Raw genomic sequence first — 23256 nt, 5'->3', positions numbered from 1 at the left:
GTGTTTACGTCTGATAACCTAATTCACTTGCTTCCTTGGGTCAAAGGTCAATTTAGTTCCTATTAGGTCTGACCACTTCGAAAAAACAGCCCTGTAAACAGTCAATAATCAGATAAACAGTCAATGCACCTACAGCATAAAATCTCATCTTCAACAGTTCATATTCTACAACATAGCATTTATTAAAACTGTACAAATCTCATCGTCGAGAATGAATGAATATAATCTATTTATCTAAAGTACGGGAGAGAATAATTTTATATACAGCGATTATTCTTTAACAGTTAATTATACAACTGCACGTCTTCAACAGACTTACAGAATCTGTCTGGTTAAGTAAACGTCACGATAACTGTTTTTAAGACTCACTTACAGTCAATTCTGGTTTACCCGAAGTCACACCAACACAAACACAGTTTCGTATAACCAGGGTTTACAGAATAGGAACTTTTTTTTGGTTTAAATTCACTTCTGCTTCATTACAATTCACAGGCTTCATCAGCAACGAAGCCAATCTGAATTCAGTTTGAATTCGTTTGTTTACAATCTCTCAAGTGTTTCGTAGGGTGTGTTTTTCTGAAGGGGGCGGGGCTTGTGTGGAGGTGGGCGGGGCTTTTCTAGGTTGTTTCAGATTATGGTTATTTGTTCTCAAGGGAAAAAAAAAGTATTGTTCCTCATACAGCTTCATGAGCCAGTAGCGAAAGCTTCGGTCTATGGGAGAGGGAAATTCAGGCGTTGTTTTTCCGTAATTTTTCTTGGAAAGGCGAATGATTTTATCTTTTTATTCATCACTGCGTAATTATCAGACAGGATAAACGCATGCGCTGTAAGACGCGCACAAAGATGACCGTATTCACGTATTTTCAGCGTCGTTTTAATTCGCCAAAACGGATAAAAGTAGAGGAGAAACAAGAAGTCCAGCTTCTTCAGATCTCTTCGGGGCGAATGCAAACAGACCTCGCCTCGTTTTCTATACCTTCCCGTTTTCTCCTCCCATGACGTTCAGCGACGACTTAGCTATTTTTTCACCGACGCTAAGGACCGAAGTACACTACTGGCTGGTCATGGAGCCGGGGAGGTTCGTGTCACACCAGAGTCCCGGGCTTCATCATCGCCTCCGAGGAGAAGATGAACTTGGTCTCCGGGGAAGAGGCCCTCAGGTGGTGGTCCTCGCCACCACCGACGAAGATCCCGGGCGTCGAGAGGATGGGCGTCGCGGTCCCCGCGGAGGGCGAGGTGGCCGTCCCTCTAGGGGACCCTAATTTAGGGACCTTGCTGTACGGAGGGGGCGGGGGAGGAGGCGGGGATCCTCCGAAGTTGGTGCTGCTGACCGTCGAGTAAGAAGACTTCCGCGAAGACGGCAGCGGCGCCGCCCCTGGCGGGTTCGAGATGCCGTTCAAGGGCAGCCCCGACGTCTCCTGGTGGAAGTTGGGCGTCAGGAGGTTCCCTATGATGCCTAGTTCCTGGCCCCGGGTTCCTCTCCTGATGGTGCAGAAGTCCGGCGCCCCTGCGGAGTACACCGTCGACGCCGCCGGGTTGGCGTAGGGCCCCAGGTCGCTGAAGGAAGCCCTTCTGCCGTTGGGGATTGGGGCGTAGTCCCTCCCGCTGTAGTCGACGAAGGGGACGTACCCACGGCCGGCGTCTCCGTCCTGTGAATATATATGATGAGATAATTTAAACCACGATTTTATTCACAAATTCTTTTTACTTATTTATAAATACCTTTGGCACTTATCTGTAATCCACTATTGCTATAAAAAAAAAAAAAAACTTTATAATATTCATTCTCTAGGCCACTCAAAAAAATTGTAATTAATATAACCGATGGAAATTCCCTTAAATAGAATCGCCATTGAAGATAAAGAAAATTACAATAAAGAAGGATAAATATTATACCTATGGAATCAAGTTCATTGACAGCATCAGAAAAATACAGAATATTAAAAAAGAAAGATTCTCAGGAAAAAAAAATTGAGGATGAACTAAATCCAGGTATAAAATAGCCTTCGTGTTAACCTTCAGATTCTTAGCAAATCTTTTTGGAGTGAGGTTGCTAGCCCCATGCCATATGAGTATATATGTACACATATATACATAAATATATAGATATATAAATTTATATATATATATATATATATATACACAGTATATACACACACATAAAGATATATATAATATAAAAATTGTACATCATATAAATTACACAACATATGACAAGGAAGATAGATAGCTAATGAGATCTAGAGGCCTTCCATTGTTAACTATTTAAATCTAACATTTGATAAGTAAGATAAAGCACGTTCAAAAAAGCTTTGAATTTGAATCTGAATTCCCTTTAAGTACAGAAAGCGGAAATGGAAAAAAAAAAACCTAGTGGCAAAAACCGAGCGACCAAAAGACCACCAAGAGGGAGATATATCGTGGGAAAAAACGAGCGACCAAAAAGACGACTGACGACCAAGGACCCTTGCTTTTCAAAAAAAAAAAAAAAAAAAAAAAAAAAAAAAAAGGGGGGGGGAACATGACGGCTGATTACACCAGCGATTGGCAAATCGCCTTTAGATGCGATTGGAGCGTGCCATCATATATTCTAATAACATTTGCCAGCGCCGAGTTAATTACCGGTAGTAATTACACGGTTATTTTTTACCCCACCCCCCCGTCCGAATTTCGTCCGCTGGGGGGAGGGGGAGGGGGTGTAGGGAAAGACTCTCAAGGGCGGAGACTTCATCATAAAATGTTCTAATTGCTTTTGAATATTTAATACGGTCCACTAAAAGGCTCGATTCTAATTGCTTTTCCTAGGGACGTCCAGCATCACATGGCGACGCGGATCGAGTTAATGAGAGAATGACTCTGCAAAACATTGCGTTGGCCCGCTTGCTTGCTTCGTATTGCTTGCGGAAGGGGCGCCAATACCAGTGCTTGTACTGCGTGTTATTTATACTATTTAATTCACAAGATAAAATATGTAGGACGCATGCATGCATATACTACGTTTCAGGCCGCTTGCATTGGGGTTGAGCTTACCTCTCCACTATTGCATACATCACTGCACTGCTGCGTTATGTGTTAGTCCCTAGGAAGATGAAACAGCTAGGTGTATATACTAGTTTTTAGGCAACTTGCATTGTGGTTTAGCCTACCTCTCCAGTACTGCATAAATAACCGCACTGCTGTATTGCATGTTATTCACTTTGAAGATAAAATAGCTAGGTGTATATACTACATTTAAGTCATCTTTCATTGTGGTTTAGCCAACCTCGCCAGTATCACATACATAATCTCACTGCTTTTTCATTGGGTTTTATATAAATGTTCAGTTTTTCAAAATAACTTTAGGAACCATTTGTTCAAGAATTACAATATTATCGCCACTCTGAAAAATACGCAAAATGGCGATGTCTCAATTCAAAAGCTTTTCATGTGAACCATTTGCAAATTATTCTATTGAAAACCTCGATCTGCCTTCAATTTACAGGTCAAAATGCACTGTTCTCAGGCATGAAATTGCTAATACAAACTTGGACCAGTGCTAGAATCATTATAATCAATCTGTTGCAGTCAGGTGGGGGAAAAGAAAGGAAATTTTTATATATTCATTCTAACTTGTGTATTCTCAGACACTGCATCATTTCAGAAGACATGACAAATGATATAATAATTCTAGCATAAACAATGTCTTCTCAGATGCCGTATCATTTCAGCTCAGTGAACTAAGGTATAGCCATAAATAAATAATTTCCATTAATGGAGAACGTAACAAAAAGAGGCAAGCTTTTATGTCGGCAACGACTGGAGACTCTTGATTCAATTTATATCAATGATTTCCGAGAGGATAACTTTGTATTCAGAACAATAAATGAAAGGAGAAAAACTACTGTTTTTAGGAGAATAATTAGCGAGGGTAAGGGCTTTGCAACGAGTTAAATAAAAAAGGTCAATTATAAACGAGAGACTGACAACATATACATTGAACTGTAGCGGAAATGGAATATGAAAAAAAAAAAAAATTCCTGAGTTTTATTCGCTAAGTGACTGAAGCGGATATGAAACTAAAAGGTATTTTAAATTTAGAGAAAGGCAGTTCAAAATGCAGCATCGACAGCAACCGAGACAAAGTAATTTGCTGATTGACAATGACAAACAGGGAAAAGTGGAGGAAAAATGGATTGGTGGATAAAGAAGATGGATTGTGTATAGTGTTCAATGGCTGCGTCACTTAGTCAGCTGGGAGTGCTCACAGATATAGAACCTGTAGGAAGGAATAATTTAGAAAAAAAAAGAAAAAGATCTTGGAATGTTTCTAAAGTCCGAACTAAGCGGCATCAATGAATGTGACAAATCCGATCAAAGTATTTCTAAAGAATAAACCAGTAAAACAACTAGGAGTCAATTTCGGGTCACTAGGTCAGCAGGGGGTCCTTACAGGTACAGAACCTGTGAAAAGGAATGATTTTGAATCATTTCAAAAAGGTCTTGAGACACTTCTAAAGCTTGAACTAAGTGGCATTAATGAATGTAAGAAATCAGATCACAGTATTTCTAAGGAATCATTCAATCAACAAACTAGGAATCAAAGTTCGGGTCACTCAGCCAGCAGGGAGTGGTGCCCACAGCTACAGAACCTGTAAGGAAGGAATCATTTAGAATAATTAAAAAAAAGGTCTTAAAATATTTCTAAACCCTGCAAATGTCTGACATAACTGAATGTGACAAAACCAGTCAATAAGCTTAGAAAATTAAAATCATCAATTGGGTCACCATGTCAGCAGGGAGTGTCCAAAGCTACGTTTCAGACACAAATAGCATTCCTGAACAACCATTCAGCCAAAAACAAAATCTAGCCAACTCACCAAATCAGGGATAAAGGTATGGGTAGACTCGCCACTCAGCCTGTTCAGAGTCTGGGCCGCCTGGTACTTGGTGTCCTGGGAAGGAGAAATCTCGTTGAAGATCGTGTGAGACGGCGTCGGCGTCAGGTCGTCGGCCATTTTGGTCTCTGAAGGCGCCGAGTACATGTCGACAGAGGCCAGTGGGCCTCCCTGGCCTGAGGTCAAGGTGGGAGGTTTCTCCGAAACGGGAGATCCTGCAGAAAGGTTCAAGAAGAAGATGTTGTCATTACTCTGCGTCGTCACTTGGTGTTGTGATTTTTCTCAGAGTGTTTTTAGCTGTTCAGTTTTTATATTTTATTTCATATTCCAAAGGAAAGCTTTTGCGTTGTAATGTTTCTCAAAATATTCTGAGCTGTTCAGTTTTTATATTTGATTTTACTCAAAAGGAAATCAGAGTATTCTGAGCTGTTCAGTTTTTATATTTGATTTCATACTCAAAAGGAAAGCTTTTGTGTTTTGTTTGAATATTTGCTGTTCGGTTTTTATATTTGATTTCATACTCAAAAAGAAAGCTTTTGTGTTGTAATGTTTCCCAGAATATTCTGAGCTGTTCAGTTTTTATATTTGATTTCATACTCAAAAGGAAAGCTTTTGTGTTGTAATGTTTCTCAAAATATTCTGAGCTGTTCAGTTTTTATATTTTATTTCATATTCAAAAGGAAAGCTTTTGTGTTGTAATGTTTCTCAGAGTATTCTTAGCTGTTCAGTTTTTATATTTTATTTCATACTCAAAGCTTTTGTGGAAAGCTTTTCAGAATATTAAGCTGTTTCTTTCAGATTTTATTTCATACTCAAAGGAAAGCTTTTGTCGTAATGTTTCTCAGAATATTCTGAGCTGTTCAGTTTTATATTTTATTTCACTCAAAAGGAAAGCTTTTGTGTTGTAATGTTTTTCTGAGCTATTCAGTTTTCATATTTTATTTCACTCAAAGGAAAGCTTTTGTGTTGTAATGTTTCTCAGAATATTCTGAGCTGTTCAGTGTTTATATTTTATTTCATACTCAAAGAAAAGCTTTTGTTGCTGACATTTTTTCTTATAGAAAGTGTATCATATATCTTTACCCTGGGAAATTTTCAGCTGTTTACTGTTATTATATTTTATCTTATGCTCAAAGGAAAGTTTTTCTTCTGTTAAATTCTTTTCTTAAAATAATTTACTATACAGCTTTACCCTGAGAAATTTTGTGTAATACAAATATAATATAATATATATTCCACAATAACACAGTAATATTTTGTAATGATAATATAATATATATAACAACATTTCTCCAGAATACTTTTGATGTTTACTTATTAGTACTTCGTACTATACATAAAACTTTCTATTAATCTCTAAAGAAGGTGTACCATTGCACCATACACCTTTCCCCTGAGAAATACCGTAATGCTAAAATACATATATACATAGCTTAGGTTACAAATAATTACATATGACATTCAGACTCTAACAACTAGAAATTATGTACAAATCGATCTAATTCATTTAAGTTAGTGAGAGAAAGTGGAGGGCTAATTTACATCAATGTGCCGGAGAGAGCTCATCAACAGTTGCTAGGTTAGTTGCCAGTGCAATTATAGATGGAAATATTACGAGTCTCATTCGTTTTCAAGCAAGCACTACCAAGTTGTGCCAGTGGTGATAAATAGGAGACATAAATATATATATATGTATATGTATATATATATATATACATATACATATATATATATATTATATATATATATAATATATAAATACACAAAATTGCCAGGCAAGAAGGGGTACAGAAATGAAGTATCATTACTCCTCAATATTACAGCAAAACTTATTGTAATAGAAAAATGAGGTTATTACAGTTATTGAAACTAGGAAGAACCGTTCAGCGCAGGCGCGTAGAGAGTCAACAATAAACAGTAAACTAGCAGAAAAACAACAATGAAAGTGTCTTTTTTTTTCATTATACTAACAATTACAAGCGTAGTGAGTGGTGCGTATACGCAAAAATCCCTCTGTACTTTGACATATCTATCAGAGTAGCTTAACAGACCAGTAGGTGCCAACAGGAAAAGATTTTTTGTGTTTTTTTTTTGTGAGAGTTGTCAAACAACAACAGCAGAGCAAGGCATTTACTGACACCAAAAGATTTTTTGTGTTTTTTATGAAAGTTGTCAAATAACAACAGCAGAAGAAGGCAGTTACTGACACCAAAAGATTTTTTGTGTTTTTGTGAAAGCTGTCAAGGCATTTACTGACACCAAAAGATTTTTTGTGTTTTTTGTGAAAGTTGTCAAGTAACAACAGGAGAAGAAGGTATTTACTGACACCAAAAGATTTTTTGTGAGAGTTGTCAAGGCATTTACTAACACCAAAAGATTTTGTTGTGTTTTTTTGTGAAAGTTGTCAAGTTAAGAAAGCAGAAGAAGGCATTTACTGACACCAAAATATTTTGTTGTGTTTTTTGTGAAAGTTGTCAAGTAACAACAGCAGAAGAATGCAGTTACTGACACCAAGATTATGATCTAATTGTCATCTTCGACAATAAAGCTACGACAAACTCAGCCAAACTCAAACAAACTCAATTCCAATTGACAGACCTTTGCTGAACCTCACTGTACGACGCCCCAAGTAATCTGTAAATATTTATTTTTATTTGTTTAAATTGAATTTCTTTTGTCAGAAATGTGTTTTTATTTTAATTTCCTGTTTCTTGCCCTCTTGAGAAGACTGGCTGAAAATGACAAGTCTGGGAGAGCCAATATTTCATTGATTTTTGTTAAAAGGAGTTACATGTAACAATATTTGTCAAGTTACTAAAGTATAAATATAATGAAAGTACATAATGACAGTGTAGGTGGCAACTGTGATGTGATGCTATTTCATAAGTCCAAGCAAACAATAATAATGATAATTATAATAATAATAATAATAACAATAATAATAAAAATGTAATTACTGTAGACATAAGTAACTCAGTTATGATGGCACTGTATTGTGGCAAAAAAAGAATATTCAGATAATAATAATAATAATAATAATAATAATAATAATAATAATAATAATAATAATAATAATAATAATAATAACAATAACAATAATAATAAAACTACTCTAAACATAAGTACCTATAATATGATAACGTTGTGCTGTGACCAAAAGAAGAATATTCACATAAAAATAAGAACATAATTCCTAAATTTAAAAATATATTTCAATAAAGAAAAGGGTCTCAAATTGTGTGTTCAAACTCAAAACTCACCATAAACACTTCCTCTCAGTCTCCGAGTTCGTTCTTGTTTGCAAAAAACAAAAACAAAAATTATAATAATAAGAATGTGTAAACAACTTATGATAAGAAAATAAAGAGTGATGAAAGAAAATATAAAGGATTTCATTAGTGTTAGAGTTTTATATACTGTATAAATATATATAAAGTTATATATGTACAAAAATTTCTATATACATGTATATATGTATATATATATATATATATATATATATATATATATATATATATATATATATATATATATATATATATATATTAATCTGTATGCTGGATGTAATATATTGCTTGTTTTTCCTAATATCTGACACCAACATAATTTAAGTTTTTTTAATTTTTAATTTTTTTTTTAGTTGTCTCAATACTTTGTGTTGCAATTACTTTTATTTTATCTGCTTTTCGCTGTCTCAATATCAGCGCTGTGAAAACACTACTCTGGTTAAATACAATTTTCACAATTATCAAAACTGATAAATTACAATCATATTTCCTTTCGATCTGCACGTCATCATTTGTACTGCAAGTGGGTTCGAATCTAACGGGGGACGTAAGAGCGTCTTTTCTTTATTTCCCAATCGGTTTCCAGGCTTTCAGAGCAACAGGCAATTTGCAGAAGGTTTGACATAATAATTCATGGCAATCATGACTGGCACCCCGCCCTCCCACAAATGACAACTTAGGTTAATAATTATGAATTATTTATTGCAGGCAGAAATTGTGTCATGGAGTTCAAACATAAGAAACATTTTTCAGGCAGAAATGTTTCCAGAGAAGTGAAAAAAACGCAGCAAAGGTTTGTTAGGCTTGATATAAAAACGTAAACGTTTTTAAAGCTTCATATAAAAACGTAAATGTTTGAGAGGCCTTCCAGCATCGTTTTGCGTCAGTTGTAAGGTTCATCTCAAAAATCATTCATTGTAATTATGACTTTAAGTAAGCTCTAAAATTATGTTGGTTTAAACGAACACTGCAGCTCAATAAAAATTGTATAATTGTATAATTGTATGCATGTGTGTATATATATATATATATTATATATATATATATATGTATATTTTATATATATATTTTTTTATATAATACACACATATACATATTTGTATATATATATATGTATATAAAATTGTAGCGAATTTTTACTCCATTTCATGGAGTTTCTAAACGTTATGACTGATTGATTTAAAGTGTCCTGGCGTCGCCTATCAATCCCGCAGATTATTCTTAAAATTTATGAAGATATTTAAACGGTAAATACGGCCAGAATCCTCATCAATCTCTACTTATAATAATAAATGTCACCATGACCTAATCACGTTTTATGTATTCATTTCTGTAATTCTATTAACCACCTGTTATGTGATTAGATCTCTCCTTTAAGCCTGTAACTTTGAACTTTGTAATCTAATTAAATGGAAAAAATTACAGCTTTATGTCATAAAGGATTATTGCCTGGCTAATCTATCCTTCCCTTAAACTATATATATATATATATATATATATATATATATATATATATATATATATATATATATATATATATATAACGAAAGCGATCCTTAATTTTGTTACTAAAATTACTCTTTGCCTCGAGCGACCAAGCGGAGTTAGTTCGGACTCTCTCTTCCCTTACTGATAAATTTTCCATTATTAGTTGAATATATAAATGGACGACTCTTACATGCAACGAAGTCTCGCAGGTTCAAAGAAAACACTCTGGCGTTTTTCGTTTGAAAGAGACAAAACAAACTCTCTTCATACATCTGTATGATAGTTGTGAAAGATTCAGAATCTATATGATCAGTATTAATGTCTAGAGAATAATATTCATTAGGAAAATGCCAAGTTTACGAAGGAATGCTGCCCTAAAATGGAAAACTGGAGTATCTGCAAAATTTTCGAAATTGAGATATGCAGTTTCAGAATGATTCTTCGATGTATCCACGAGCATTTATGGAGTCCCATTTGCAGTATCTGCAAAGTCAGTAGAAAGGCAAGGGAAAACTGCAGTATCTACCATTTTTCTCAGTTTTGTATTTTTTGCAGATACTGAAGTCTTCCATGTTATGACAGAATACAGGGCCTTCATCGATACTTTTCTGGAGGAAGGAACCAAAATTAACAGCACAATATAAAATCAACATATTCTCACGGTCTACTCACGCAAATAAAATGATCTCCAGTTAAAGAAAATTAGTAATTTTACTGAAAATACGCCATAAGCCGCGTGAATGAGACAGGAAAACGAGAATTTTCTCTAAATCAAGTTTTCAGGCTTTGGACGTTGGCTGGTATAACTGCCTCATGACGTAGGAATGTAAACAACATTCCCTTAGGCTAAAAAAATGTCAAAATACGTTCTTTTAGGTTTTTAAAAAAATACACAATACATTCTTTTAGGCTTATATTTAAGAAAGAAAGTCCAGAAATCATGTGCCAGGTCCTTATTTTAGGTTTTGGAATGCAACCGAATTAAACAAATGATTTCAATCAGAAGTCTATTTCACCTCAAAAGTTATCCAACAGCACAATCTACTATTGGCAAACCTTCCTACCCTAAAAGAAGGACAACGTTCCGATTACTTTGACGACGGAGAAAGTTAGAGTAGATTCCACAGTCAAGTGTCATTAAGTAAAAGGGCTGTAGATGCACTGACCTCGAGAGCACGTGATGTCGAAGATTTCTAAACATAATGAAATGTAACAGACAACACTCACGAAACTCTGCACTCATAAAATTGAGTTGCATATATAAGATTTAGTTACCTTGAATCTAAAGAGTATTAAAACTGAATGAAAGCTCGAGACGACATTCTTTTTGTCCGAATAAATGAACAACTTTCTTGCCCCTAAAAATTTGTTGTGTCCCCATCAATGGTACATGTTTAACTTTTTCACCAAAATCTATGTCCTTTTTATTACTGTCCTGTGATGAAATCATTATGCAATTGAAACCGTGGTACTCTTTTATCTGAGAGAGAGAGAGAGAGAGAGAGAGAGAGAGAGAGAGAGAGAGAGAGAGAGAGAGAGATACTACACACACCTGGGCCAAAAATCAAATTAACATTTGTTAACAATGATTATCACATCATTGGTGATGTTTAATGATTATTTAACACACGGTTATTAAAAATCATAACATACTTCGCTTATAAAAAAAGGATGATATTCATAAGTGAGTGGAAAAGGTATCTTTATTACCTTCATAATAAATGAAAGTTTAATTTAAAATCCTGGTGATTCATGAGGGATGGATAGTAATGATTTTAAGACATGGTATTTAGATTACTTATTTAAATTAATAAAAATAAGGATACGTATAACTCCCGATGATTCCAGCTTATGATTATAGTCGCGGAAAATGAGTCTGAAGGTCTATCATGCCCTGGCTATCTACCAGTCAACAGCGCCTCCGACTCATGACTGGTAGGTTGCCAAGGCTGGTTAATGAGGCCTTCAGATCCACTGACCACCTTTATAGGAAAACCAACCATTTTTTTAATTTTTTATTTTTACAAATGGGACTGAAGGTACCTGGCCAGGGCAAATGATTCTGAAGGCTTCATTATCATTCCTTGGCTAACTATCAGTCAACAGCGCCTCCGATTCTTGACCGGTAGGTTTCCAAGGTATCTAATGAAGCCTTCAGACCCCCAAAAAAAAAAACTCCCTCTACATGAAAAACAACCATTTTTTTCACAACTGGGAATGATGGGTACCTTGATGTTATAACCATAACCTTACCTTTTATATTAGAGTGCCTCTTGTTGCACAAGATCAGAGATGCTATCACAACTGCCACTATGACAATTGCTATCACTCCCCCCACCAGGAGCAACACGGGAACTGTCTCTGTTGGAAGGAGAGTTATAACTGTTGGGGGCGAACTGTCAACAAGAGGCAGGGGTCAGTAACTGTTAGGAGACTGTCTGTGATGGAGGAGGTTCAGTAACAATTGAGAACTGTCTGTGAAGGAGGATCTTCGATGACAGTTGTGAACTGTCTGCGATAAGGTTTCTGTCAACAAGTGGCTGAGGTCGATAGCTGTTAGGAAACTGTCTGTGAGGGAGGATATTCGGTAACAGCTGTGAACTGTCTGTGATAAGGTTTCTGTCAACAAGAGGCTGAGGTCGATAACTGTTAGGAAACTGTCTGTGAGGGAGGATATTCAGTAACAACTGTGAACTGTCTGTGATAAGGTTTCTGTTAACAAAACGTTGAGGTCGATAACTGTTAGGAAACTGTCTGTGAGGGAAGATATTCGGTAACAGTTGGGAACTACCTGTGAAGGGGATTGAAGCAGTAACTGTTGCAGAACGTATTATGGAGAAATAAGAGAAATAACTGCAGAGAAACTGTTAATAAACTGACAGAACCAATAACTATAATGAAACTGTCTATGAAAGCAGAAACTGTTGCAAATTTTTCTATGAGGGGATGAAGGAATTAAACGTTTCACAGTTACATATGAATGGATAAAAGAAATAATTGTTGTGAAACTGTCTGTGAAGTAATAACTAGTGCAGAATTGCCTATGAAGGTATAACTATTACAGAATAACTATCGTGGAACTTTCAATAAAAAATTAACTATTTCAGAACTGTCAGTGAAGAAACAAAAGCAACAATTACTTGAAACACTATACACAACAACCATAGGTTACACATTTGGATAAATTTCACGCCAATATAGAATTTATTGGTTCAATAAAAATCTAAATAAATTATTGATGTAATAACTTTACCTGCTAAATTTTAGCGCCAGTTCAACGCTCCAATATAAGGTCGAAGTGGAAATGAATGAACGGAAAACATTTAAACAGATAAATGAGAGAGAGAGAGAGAGAGAGAGAGAGAGAGAGAGAGAGAGAGAGAGAGAGAGAGAGAGAGATGATAAACCAAAACAAAAAGAGCGACAGACAGAGAGCATAAAATCATGAGACAGAAAGAAGAGAGAGAGAGAGAGAGAGAGAGAGAGAGAGAGAGAGAGACAGAAACAAAAGAGAGAGAGAGAGAGAAATCATAAATCAAGAAACAACAGAGAGAGAGAGAGAGAGAGAGAAGGGTCATAAACCAAGAAACAAAAGAAAAGAGAGAGAGAGAGAGAGAGAGAGAGAGAGAGAGGGAGAGAGAGAGAGAGAGAGAGAGAGATAAACCAAGAAACAAGAGAGAGAGAGATAAACCAAGAAACAAGAGAGAGAGAGATCATAAACATGAGAGAGAGAGATCAGAAACCTCAAAGTCCTTCTTACTTTCTTTATGCAGACGAATCTGTTTCCTGGCGACTCCATATTCGTTGACGACGGAGCAATTGTAGGCCCCAAAATCCTGGTTTTCGGCGTCGTGGATCACCAGCGTGTTCCTGAGGCCCTCCGCCTGCTGGTCCTCCACCACCTCGTACCTGGGGTCACCTGTGGAACCAGGTAAAGTTTAAAAGGTAAAACCACGACAGGTTAACGTTTTGAGATGTTTCTGCTATAAATGCAGTTGTCTGAATCCTACTTTCGACAGTAGCCACGAAAAAAGGTTTTGGTATTTTGGGTCAACTCTAAAACCAGGTAAACGCTGAGTATCCTGATTCCTGCTCTCGTGAGTAGCAACAGAAAAAGGAAAATGTCACTTTTAGTTATTAGGATTCTCTACCATTAGATGAGGATTAAGTTGTGAAAGGAAATTCCTCCAGTTCTAGAAGGTATTGTGAGCATAAAAGTCACGTGCGTGCTTGTTTGTGTTTATGAGCATAATAAAATCACGATTGTGTTTGTATTGTGTGTGTTTAACTGCCGAAACTTCGCGCTACGTAAACTTCACACTACATAAACTGACAAAACTTCACACGTCAAATTCTAAAACTTCACACTACGCTAACTTCCAAAACTTGACACTACGTTAAATTCCAAAACTTCACACAACGTAAGCTGACAAAACTTCACACTACGTCAAATTATACAACTTCACACTAAGTGAACTGAGAAATAACTGCACACTACGTCAAACTGCAAAACGCCACACTACGTTAAATTCCAAAACTTCACACAACGTCAAATTAAACAACTTTACACTACGTCAAATTCCAAAACTTCACACTACGTTAAATTCCAAAACTTCGCACTACGTCAAATTGCAAAACTTCACCCTACGTCAAATTCCAAAACTTCACACTACGTCAAATTCCAAAACTTCACACTACGTCAAATTCCAAATCTCCCCACTACCCCACCTTCCAAAAAACGTCACACACAAACTCGACAACACTGAAACAGAATGACCTTACTCAAATCGATCTGCCTTCCTTTATACGTCCACGTGATTCTGATCGGCGTCGGAATGGACACGGTCATGCACTCGATAGTCACAGTGTCTCCCATCCTCCCTTGCTGCTCGCTCGAGCTCACGATTTGGGGAGGACCCTTCACCAGGACTCTCAAGCTGCCCTCCAGGTCGGCGAAGCCCCTGACAGTAGCTATGCACTTGTAGACGCCCGCGGTCGATGGCCTCACGACGACTCGAAGCTCGCTTCCGGAGCCTATGATCTGAGGAGAGAGTTCGAGGTGGGGAGTTAGATTTGAAATGGAGTGGTTCAGTGGTGTCAGTCTTGCTTTGGTATGGGGATAATAAAGTGTGTTTTCGGGTTATAATGTGGCTGACTTTGTTTGGTGAGTCTTTTTTTTTTTATAGATTCATAATGATTCTTTTCTCTCTCTCTCTCTCTCTCTCTCTCTCTTTCTACACACACACACACACACACACACACACACACACACACATATATATATATATATATATATATATATATATATATATATATATATATATATATATATACTGTATATATATGGTCTCTCTCTCTCTCTGTATATATAATCTCTCTCACTCTCTCTGTATACAATATTTGTATGTATGTATGTATATACATATATATATATATATATATATATATATATATATATATATATATATATATATAAAGAGAGAGAGAGAAATAAAAGATATAAAACCTTAACAAACGCACATTCATCAACTCACCTACACCACCTACAAAACAAAAAACAAAAAACACCAAAATAAAAATCAAAAAGTAAAACAAAAAGAAAAAAGAATCCCCCTCTACCTTGGGAGAGCCTTCCTTGAGCCACACAATCGAAGACTGAGGGTTCGAGTCGACGTCGCACTTGAGGACGACCTCGCGGCCCGTCTCGGCAGCCACGTCCCGAGGGAGAGACAGGAACGAAGGGCCGTACTGCACGTGCAAGGTCGTGGTCTTCTTGGACGTGCCCACCTGGTTGGTCACCTGGGGGGAATTGAAAGAGTCTTGTTTACCTGGGTGTAGTTTGGTGGACCTTCATTGTATCTCAAGTGTAAAGTAATCAAGGTGGACCTTCATTGTTCCTAAGTGTAAAGTAATCGAGATGGTCTTTCATTGTATCTCAAGTGTAAAGTAATCAAGGTGGACCTTCATCGTTTTTAAGTGTAAAGTAATCGAGATGGTCTTTCTTTGTATCTCAAGTGTAAAGTAATCAAGGTGGACCTTCATTGTTTTTAAGTGTAAAGTAATCGAGATGGTCTTTCATTGTACCTCAAGTGTAAAGTAATCACGGTGGACCTTCATTGTTCCTAAGTGTAAAGTAATCGAGGTGGTACTTAACAGTTCCCAAGTCCTAGAGTAATCGGGGTGTTCCTTCATTGTTTCTAAGTGAAAGCAGTCGAGGTGGTCCTTCAATTTTCCTCAAGTGTAAAGTAATCGGGGTGTTCCTTCATTGTTTTAAGTGTAAAGTAATCGCGGTGGTCCTTCAATTTTGTTCAAGTGTAAAGTAATCGAAGTGTTCCTTCATTGTTTTAAATGTAAAGTAACCGAGGTGGACCTTTACTGTTTTGAAGTGCAAAAGGAGGTCCTTCACTGCTGCCCAAGTGTAAAGTAACTGGTGTGGGTGGTCTTCCATCTTCCACTGCTCCCCAAATACAATGCGATTAACTTTTCGTTACCCAAACATAAAGCAATTAAGATGATCTTTCATTACTGCAAAAACATAAAGTAACTGAGGTTCTCCTTTGCTACAACCCAGAGGCACTTATACAGAACAGATTATATTTAAACCCAGATTAAATGTTACACCAGATATGACATTCCAAGAAGCATCCACAAAAAAAAGATGGTCTAACAAAAATCATAGGGATTTGCTTGAGAAAGATTATTACAAAAAATCTTGTAAGAGGATTTGAGGTTAATAGGGGTATTAAGAGTTCACGAGAGAGAGAGAGAGAGAGAGAGAGAGAGAGAGAGAGAGAGAGAGAGAGAGAGAGAGAGAGAGAGAGAGGTGTTTTTATTAAACAGACTAAAGGTGTTGATGCGTAGGAAGGGATTGGGAGAAATACGAAATACTGTATTTTCAATTTCTTCTTTTCCTGTGTCTTATAATACATTTATAGATTGTTGGTTGGGTGGCTGTAATGTTTCCACTGTAACACATAGTTTTTATTTACAGAGTTGTTGAAGTGTGTTCCGACATATGCTTTGCAAGTGTGTATCTATGTTCTCAAATTTATATTTATTTTCTCTTATTAAAGGTAATAATAATAATAATAATAATAATAATAATAATAATAATAATAATAATAATAATAATAATAATAATATTAATAATATAACCTCCCCTAGAGATTTATCCTCTTTATATATACACTATATATAAAGAGGATAAATCTCTGAGATTATTATTATTATATTATTATTATTATTAACTCCCATATAACACTATTCAGCGGTTGCCTCATTCATACTGATATCAAGCTTTGGACTTCACTTCCCGCTTCTTTGTTTCTTCTAATAGCCTGTCATAAAGACAAGGGGCTTAAGGGCTACCGCTTCCTTCGTGTTAAAGCCCCGCCTTTCTACCTTCCTCTTCTTTTTCTTGTCGACTATGAGCCCGGGCTAGAAAAGGTGGCATTTCCCGCTGACAGTAAGAGCAGTCGGAGACTGCAAACCTCCAATATGGCTGAACATATCACTTCCTTATCCCCTCAAAAGCTTTCTTCTTCACTTAAGTTATACTCCTATCTCTGCTAAAATCGGATGTCTTGTTGCCAATGACGAGGACCATTTATGGTACAAATTTCGTCATTATCCGGACACATGCTGTTACGTAACCCCAGCTATGGCTGAAAAAATCACTTCCTTATCCCCTCTAAAGGTTTTTTCATCCCTAAAGTCATACGCCTATCTCTGCTAAAATCGGATATCTTGCTGCCAATGACGGGGGCCGTTTTCGGTACAAATTTCGTCATTATCCGGAAATAAGCTCGGAAACAAATGCACTATCCGCAACATAAACATAAATTTTTTTTGGACGTCACGAGAAATCATCTTCATCTTGTTTCAGCAATGCAAACTTCTGGTATCAGACTTTGGCAATTTCCTCAGCAAGTTCAGAAGATATTCTGTTCAGACTGATAGTATGATCCAAAACAGCAGTCCTTTACCAGTCACACTGGCTGGCTCATTAACATAATGGCTATGATTCAAATACGAGAAAGGCTGAGTAAAAAAAAAAAAATGGTAAGCGAATCTAGTTTTTTGAGTAGCAGGTGTAATATTATACATTTTAATTGGGATAGATTGGAATGCAAATCACCATTAAAATCATCAGTTCTCCAAATGAAATCATAATTTATGCCGTGGTAATTCATTATGACGTTTTTCCCCCCTTGATGAAATTATTATAATAATTATTATAATTATCATCATAGCTGCGCTAACTGTTGCTTTTGTTTGTTTTCAAGGCTGATTTGCACTAACATTGCATGAGAGATTATTTCTATGATTTTCCTGGTCCAAAGACAGCCCTAATTCTTACCATTTTCATTCACGAAAAACATCACTTTCATTCTCAAAGGCAGCCCTAATTCTATATCACTTTCATTCTCAAAGACAGCCCTAATTCTTACCATTTTCATTCATGAAAAACATCACTTTCATTCTCAAAGACAGCCCTAATTCTTACAATTTTCATTCACTTTCATTCTCAACGTCAATACTGACAAATTCTCAATGGCAAGATTATTAAAGTGATTCTTAAACTGGGGGGAGTCCCCTCCCCAGGGGGCGCCAGAAGCCTCCAAGGGGGCCACAAGCAGGGTTGCCAGATGGTGCCTATTATGTTTTTAACTTGTGAAGTTAATTGCAAAATTGCCAAAAACATTATCACTGCCTCCATATGCTTTCTAATCATTATCTCAAAACATGCCAAAATTAAATATATAAGTCAATTTTCATTTCAAATCTTTTTTATGAACTGTCTTTTATTGTCCTGATAAGTATAATAGTATACAAATAGACAACATATTGTTTATAGTTTATAGTTGGCAACAATTTTAGGGGTTGAGGGGTGGGATCTATACATAATGCAGGGAACCACAAGGCAAAAAGTTTAAGACCCTCACCTCACAGCCTATGGCGTCCTGATGCAGATCCCTGGAGATTTTGTGAAGCGTCAGGGTCCTCGAAGTCTCGTTCTCCAGCTCGAAATTTTGGTGGAACCATCTGGAAGAAGAAGAAGGAGAAGAGGAGAGATGCAGTCTTGGTTAATTTCTGTCCTGTATTTAGGGTAATTTTGGTCCTAAAGATGTCCTGATTAGACTTTTGTGAGTTTGTTTATCTTAAAGGTGTAAGCCTATGTTTACATTAAGGCTGTGCCAACACCACAGCAAAAATGTCATAAACATGTTGCAGACTTATTGTATACATGTCACAAATTGGTTGAAAACCTGTCCACAACTGTAAGTGGAGACTGTATCTTTGGCTAATGCTGGATAATCATATGAAACACTGTTTAGGAATACCAATAAGTCGTTTCAGTCCACTCTACAGTAAGACATGTCATAAAAGATGTTGCAGACTTTTGGCATATATGTCGCAAACATGTTGAAAACAAGTCAATAACCGCAAGTGCAGAACGTACCTTTGGACAAATGCTGGATAATTGTATGGAGGCACTGTTTAAAAATACGAATAACTCATTGACTTGTATTAAACCTCTTTGTGCAATGAGGTCCCAGCATGTTTATGGCATGTTTTATTGTAGAAGACCTACCCTAACTAACCTAACGCAGGTTTAAAACAATTAGTTTTTCTTCTTACCATCAGAGGATCATATTAAGATTGAATTATAGGATAAGTCAACAGCTGAAATCTACAGACAAGGGTTTCTGAGCTACAGATTAGACTTTGAACATACACATAAAATGTCTAAGGCTTTGAACATATACGTGGTATGTCTAAATAGACACAGCCCTCCAGATATCTAGCCTGCTACTAGACCAGAACAGAATATAGAATTCAGGCCAAAGGCCAAGCACTGGGACCTATGAGGTCATTCAGTGGTGAAGGGGAAATTAACAGTAAGAAGGTTTGAAAGGTGTAACTGGAGTTGCACCAAGAAACAATTATTAGAGAGGGTTGAAAGTCAGATGGAAGAAAGAGAATATGAACGGAGGTACAGTAAAAGGAATGAAAGAGGTTGCAGCTTGGGAGCCTGCTACTAGACCAGAGACTGGAGAAATCTCTGAAGTTCTCTCAGTACCCACCTGTATGAGATATTGCTGGGGTTGGCTTGGGCACTGCAGATAAAGTTGGCATCGTCACCTTCCACCAGAAATGGCGGACGCACTTCTAGCCTCACCTCGGGTGGGAAAAGCACGCTCATTAGGATTGTCCTGTACGAGGGGAGAGTCAAAGGAAAGAGTTACTCTCAACTATTCTGTTCAGGCAACCTAGCTCAACCACTCTTTAACTTACTCTCAACTATTCTGTTCATGCAACCTAGCTCGACCACTCTTCAACTATCATTTATTTCAGCTTGCAAATACTGATTGATTACGTTTTGTCTTTTCTTCCAAATAGTCTCCAAAGAACATTAACATTTACATAACACTGAAACATAAATTATTCGACAAAGATCAGTTATGTTTTCCCTAAGATATTCCACAAAGATCTGAGTTTTTAAATAATATTGGAAGCTACAGCATTTTCCAAAGGCCTGTACTTGTTAAGCTACAACATTCCCCTAAGATATGAACTTGTACTAACATTTTTAGCTATAATATTCTCCAAAGATCTGAACTTCTAAATAACAATGAAATAAAGTATTTCTGAAAGACTTGAACTGTTTAAATAACACCAAAAGCTACAGTACTCTCCAAAGAGTTGAACTTTTAGATAATATTGAGAGCTACAACATTCTCCAAAGACCTACAGTTCAAAAACACGAAATGAGTAATTGTTACAATTATCCTCAAAGATCTGAACTTTTACGTACAATTGTAGACTAAAATAAACCCCAAAAATCTGAACCTTTAGATGACACTGAATGCTTCAATATTCTCCAAAGATCTAAAGTTAAAAAAGTGAACGTTCCACTAATCATCAAATATTAGCACTTGCGAATAACGTTGAAAGCTACAATCTCCTCCAAAGGTCTACAGTTAATGTTAAATCAAAGATCTGAACTTTTGATAAAACAATGAAAGCCACAATATTTTCCAAGGGTCTACTGTCAATATTCCCCAAAAGATCTGAACCATTAAACGCCACAGAAACCCACAATATTCTCCAAAGATCTACAGTCAATATTCATCAAAGATCTGAACTTTAAACAACTCCTGGAAGTCACAATATTCTCCAAAGATTTACAGCCTAATCACCAAAGACCTGAACTTTTACATAACACTGGCTGCAGCATTCTCCAGATATCTACAGTCAATATTGCCCAAAAGATCTGAACTTTTCCATAACACTGGCTACAGTATTCTCCAGATATCTACAGTCAATATTGCCCAGAAGATCTGAACTTTTAAATAACACTGGCTACAGCATTCTCCAGATATCTACAGTCAATATTGCCCAAAAGATCTGAACTTTTAAATAACACTGGCTACAGCATTCTCCAGATATCTACAGTCAATATTGCCCAAAAGATTTGAACTTTTAAATAACACTGGCTACAGCATTCTCCAGACATCTACAGTCAACACTGCCCAAACGATCTGAACTTTTCCATAACACTGGCTACAGCATTCTCCAGATATATACAGTCAACATTGCCCTACAAAAGATCTGAACTTTTAAACACCACAGGAACCCAAAATATTCTTCGACGACCTACATTCTACTCATCAAAGTTCAGCAGAACTTGTCATAAATACCGCGTGAGGGGCGAAGTCAGCGCTTGGTTGGACGTGAGGCAGGTGATTGAGGAATTGTGGTGAGCTCTTCGAGGGGTGAAGGACAGCCTGGACCTGACCGTGACCCGTTTCCCGTCGGGCATCGGGTCGGTCGTGAGGGTCGTGCCCGTACGGATGCTCTCTCTCCGGCTGTCGTCTACCCACTGGATCTGATTGGAAAGAGGAAGGATATATATATGAATGGCTGTAAAGGGGTATTGTGGGTTCTATGTTAGGTTTGATGTCTTCCTTATGTCGGCCCCCCCCACCTCTCTCTCTCTCTCTCTCTCTCTCTCTCTCTCTCTCTCCCAGATAAAAGATACTTACAAAAGAGCATTATTTTATAAATATCCCAATTATAACAGGCGCTCTCTCTCTCAAATAAAAAATAGGCTGCTTACAAAAGGGCATTGATTTTTTTTATATTATCCCTATTTTATTTCCTCTCTCTCTCTCTCTCTCTCTCTCTCTCTCTCTCTCTCTCTCTTTCACACACACACACATACCTACACAAAGTTTTACTATAGTACCATTTTTATCTCTACTAGGCCATCATTCTCTCTCTCTCTCTCTCTCTCTCTCTCTCTCTCTCTCTCTCTCTAAGACTGACTTTTCCTATATAACCAACCCTTCAGACATTTTCTATTTAAAATTCCTATCTGAAAATTAAACATGTACAAAAAATATTAAATCTAAATTGAAAAATAATAGGCACAAAAATATTAAATCCAAATTGCAAATACACATCAATATTTAATCAAAATTGAAAAATATGTCCAGAAAAATATTCCTTCAAAATTTAAAATGGCACTTATAAAAAAATATCTCTTCAATACTGACAAAAATGGATAAAAATATGAAAATGCACAAAACGTCAAAAAAAAAACTTATAAAAAAATATCCCTTCAATTTTGACAAAAATAGACAAAAATACAAAAATGCACAAAACGTCAAAAAAGTAAAAAAAATACATAGCTTTCATATTTTTTTTTTACCGTCCCATAAACTTTTGATTGCATGCTTGCAATAGGAAAGGTTGACATGCACAATAACGAGTGATTTCGTCCGGCAAGAGACTTCCATTACAAATAACAGCGACTCATCTGTGGCTGAATCTCCCCACGCGTTTGATCAGTGATGGTGTACCGAAGGTATAGTTTGGGAATAAGAATTATAAAACTAGTAAAAAATGCGCCGAAGAAAGGTTTCTGTGCAGCTACTGCAGCGTATAATCAAGGCTACAGAAAATATATCTATCTTCCGTTATAATGCTGTATGAGCCGCGGCCCATGAAACTTTAACCACTGCCCGGTGGTGGACTCTCCTATATCGCTGCCAGAAGCACGATTATGGCGAACTTTAACCTTAAATAAAATAAAAACTACTGAGGCTAGAGGGCTGCAATTTGGTATGTTTGATGACTGGAGGGTGGATGATCAACATAACAATTTGCAGCCCTCTAGCCTCAGTAGTTTTCAAGATCTGAGGGCGGACAGAAAAAGTGCGGAGGGACAGACAAAGCCGGCACAATAGTCTTCTTTTGCAGAAAACTAAAATTCAGAGAAATTTGAATAACAAACACATATTTCAATACGCAACATGAATTGGCTTCCTAAAGATAAATCCTGTTGTCTTGTTGCTTCGGTATCATCCTATTAAACAAACGCTTTTTGTTTGTGTGTGTGTGTGTGTGTGTGTGTGTGTGTGTGTGTGTACGCAAGTGTTTGCTTGTTTAAATCTTCAGGTTTTAAGTAACCAAAAATCAGCAAACTGACATAAACAACACAGCTGTGTGTGTGTAGATACACGTGTGTATGATTCTGTGTGTACCATTCGTTATTTGTTAAGTAACCAGAAAATCAGTCAAATTGACATACACACCAC

At 36.7% G+C, this 23256-nt stretch overlaps 1 protein-coding gene across 3 annotated transcripts in view; it reads right to left on the bottom strand.

The window, feature by feature from the left end:
• Positions 1-255: 255 nt before the first annotated feature.
• Positions 256-23256, bottom strand: part of LOC136825386 (irregular chiasm C-roughest protein-like) — a 265139-nt gene continuing 242138 nt past the window's right edge. Inside the window, exons 5-15 of one of the 3 annotated variants that reach the window (XM_067081666.1) lie at positions 21355-21542; positions 19738-19866; positions 18595-18694; positions 15269-15448; positions 14432-14690; positions 13410-13568; positions 11903-12010; positions 8135-8167; positions 7473-7508; positions 4857-5089; positions 938-1649 (exon numbers count right to left, since the gene is read on the bottom strand). In XM_067081666.1, coding sequence (XP_066937767.1) covers positions 1086-1649; positions 4857-5089; positions 7473-7508; positions 8135-8167; positions 11903-12010; positions 13410-13568; positions 14432-14690; positions 15269-15448; positions 18595-18694; positions 19738-19866; positions 21355-21542 — 1989 coding nt within the window. In that variant the 3' untranslated portion in view covers positions 938-1085. Of the gene's footprint in view, positions 1650-4856; positions 5090-7472; positions 7509-8134; positions 8168-11902; positions 12011-13409; positions 13569-14431; positions 14691-15268; positions 15449-18594; positions 18695-19737; positions 19867-21354; positions 21543-23256 lie in introns of all 3 variants that reach the window. The other 2 variants (XM_067081667.1, XM_067081668.1) reach the window with 2 other exon arrangements.

Source organism: Macrobrachium rosenbergii, chromosome 37 (genome assembly GCF_040412425.1).
Source record: "Macrobrachium rosenbergii isolate ZJJX-2024 chromosome 37, ASM4041242v1, whole genome shotgun sequence".
Taxonomy (NCBI): domain Eukaryota; kingdom Metazoa; phylum Arthropoda; class Malacostraca; order Decapoda; family Palaemonidae; genus Macrobrachium; species Macrobrachium rosenbergii.
The sequence above is the reverse complement of the archived record's forward strand: the minus strand, read 5'-3'. Positions and strand labels throughout refer to the sequence as shown.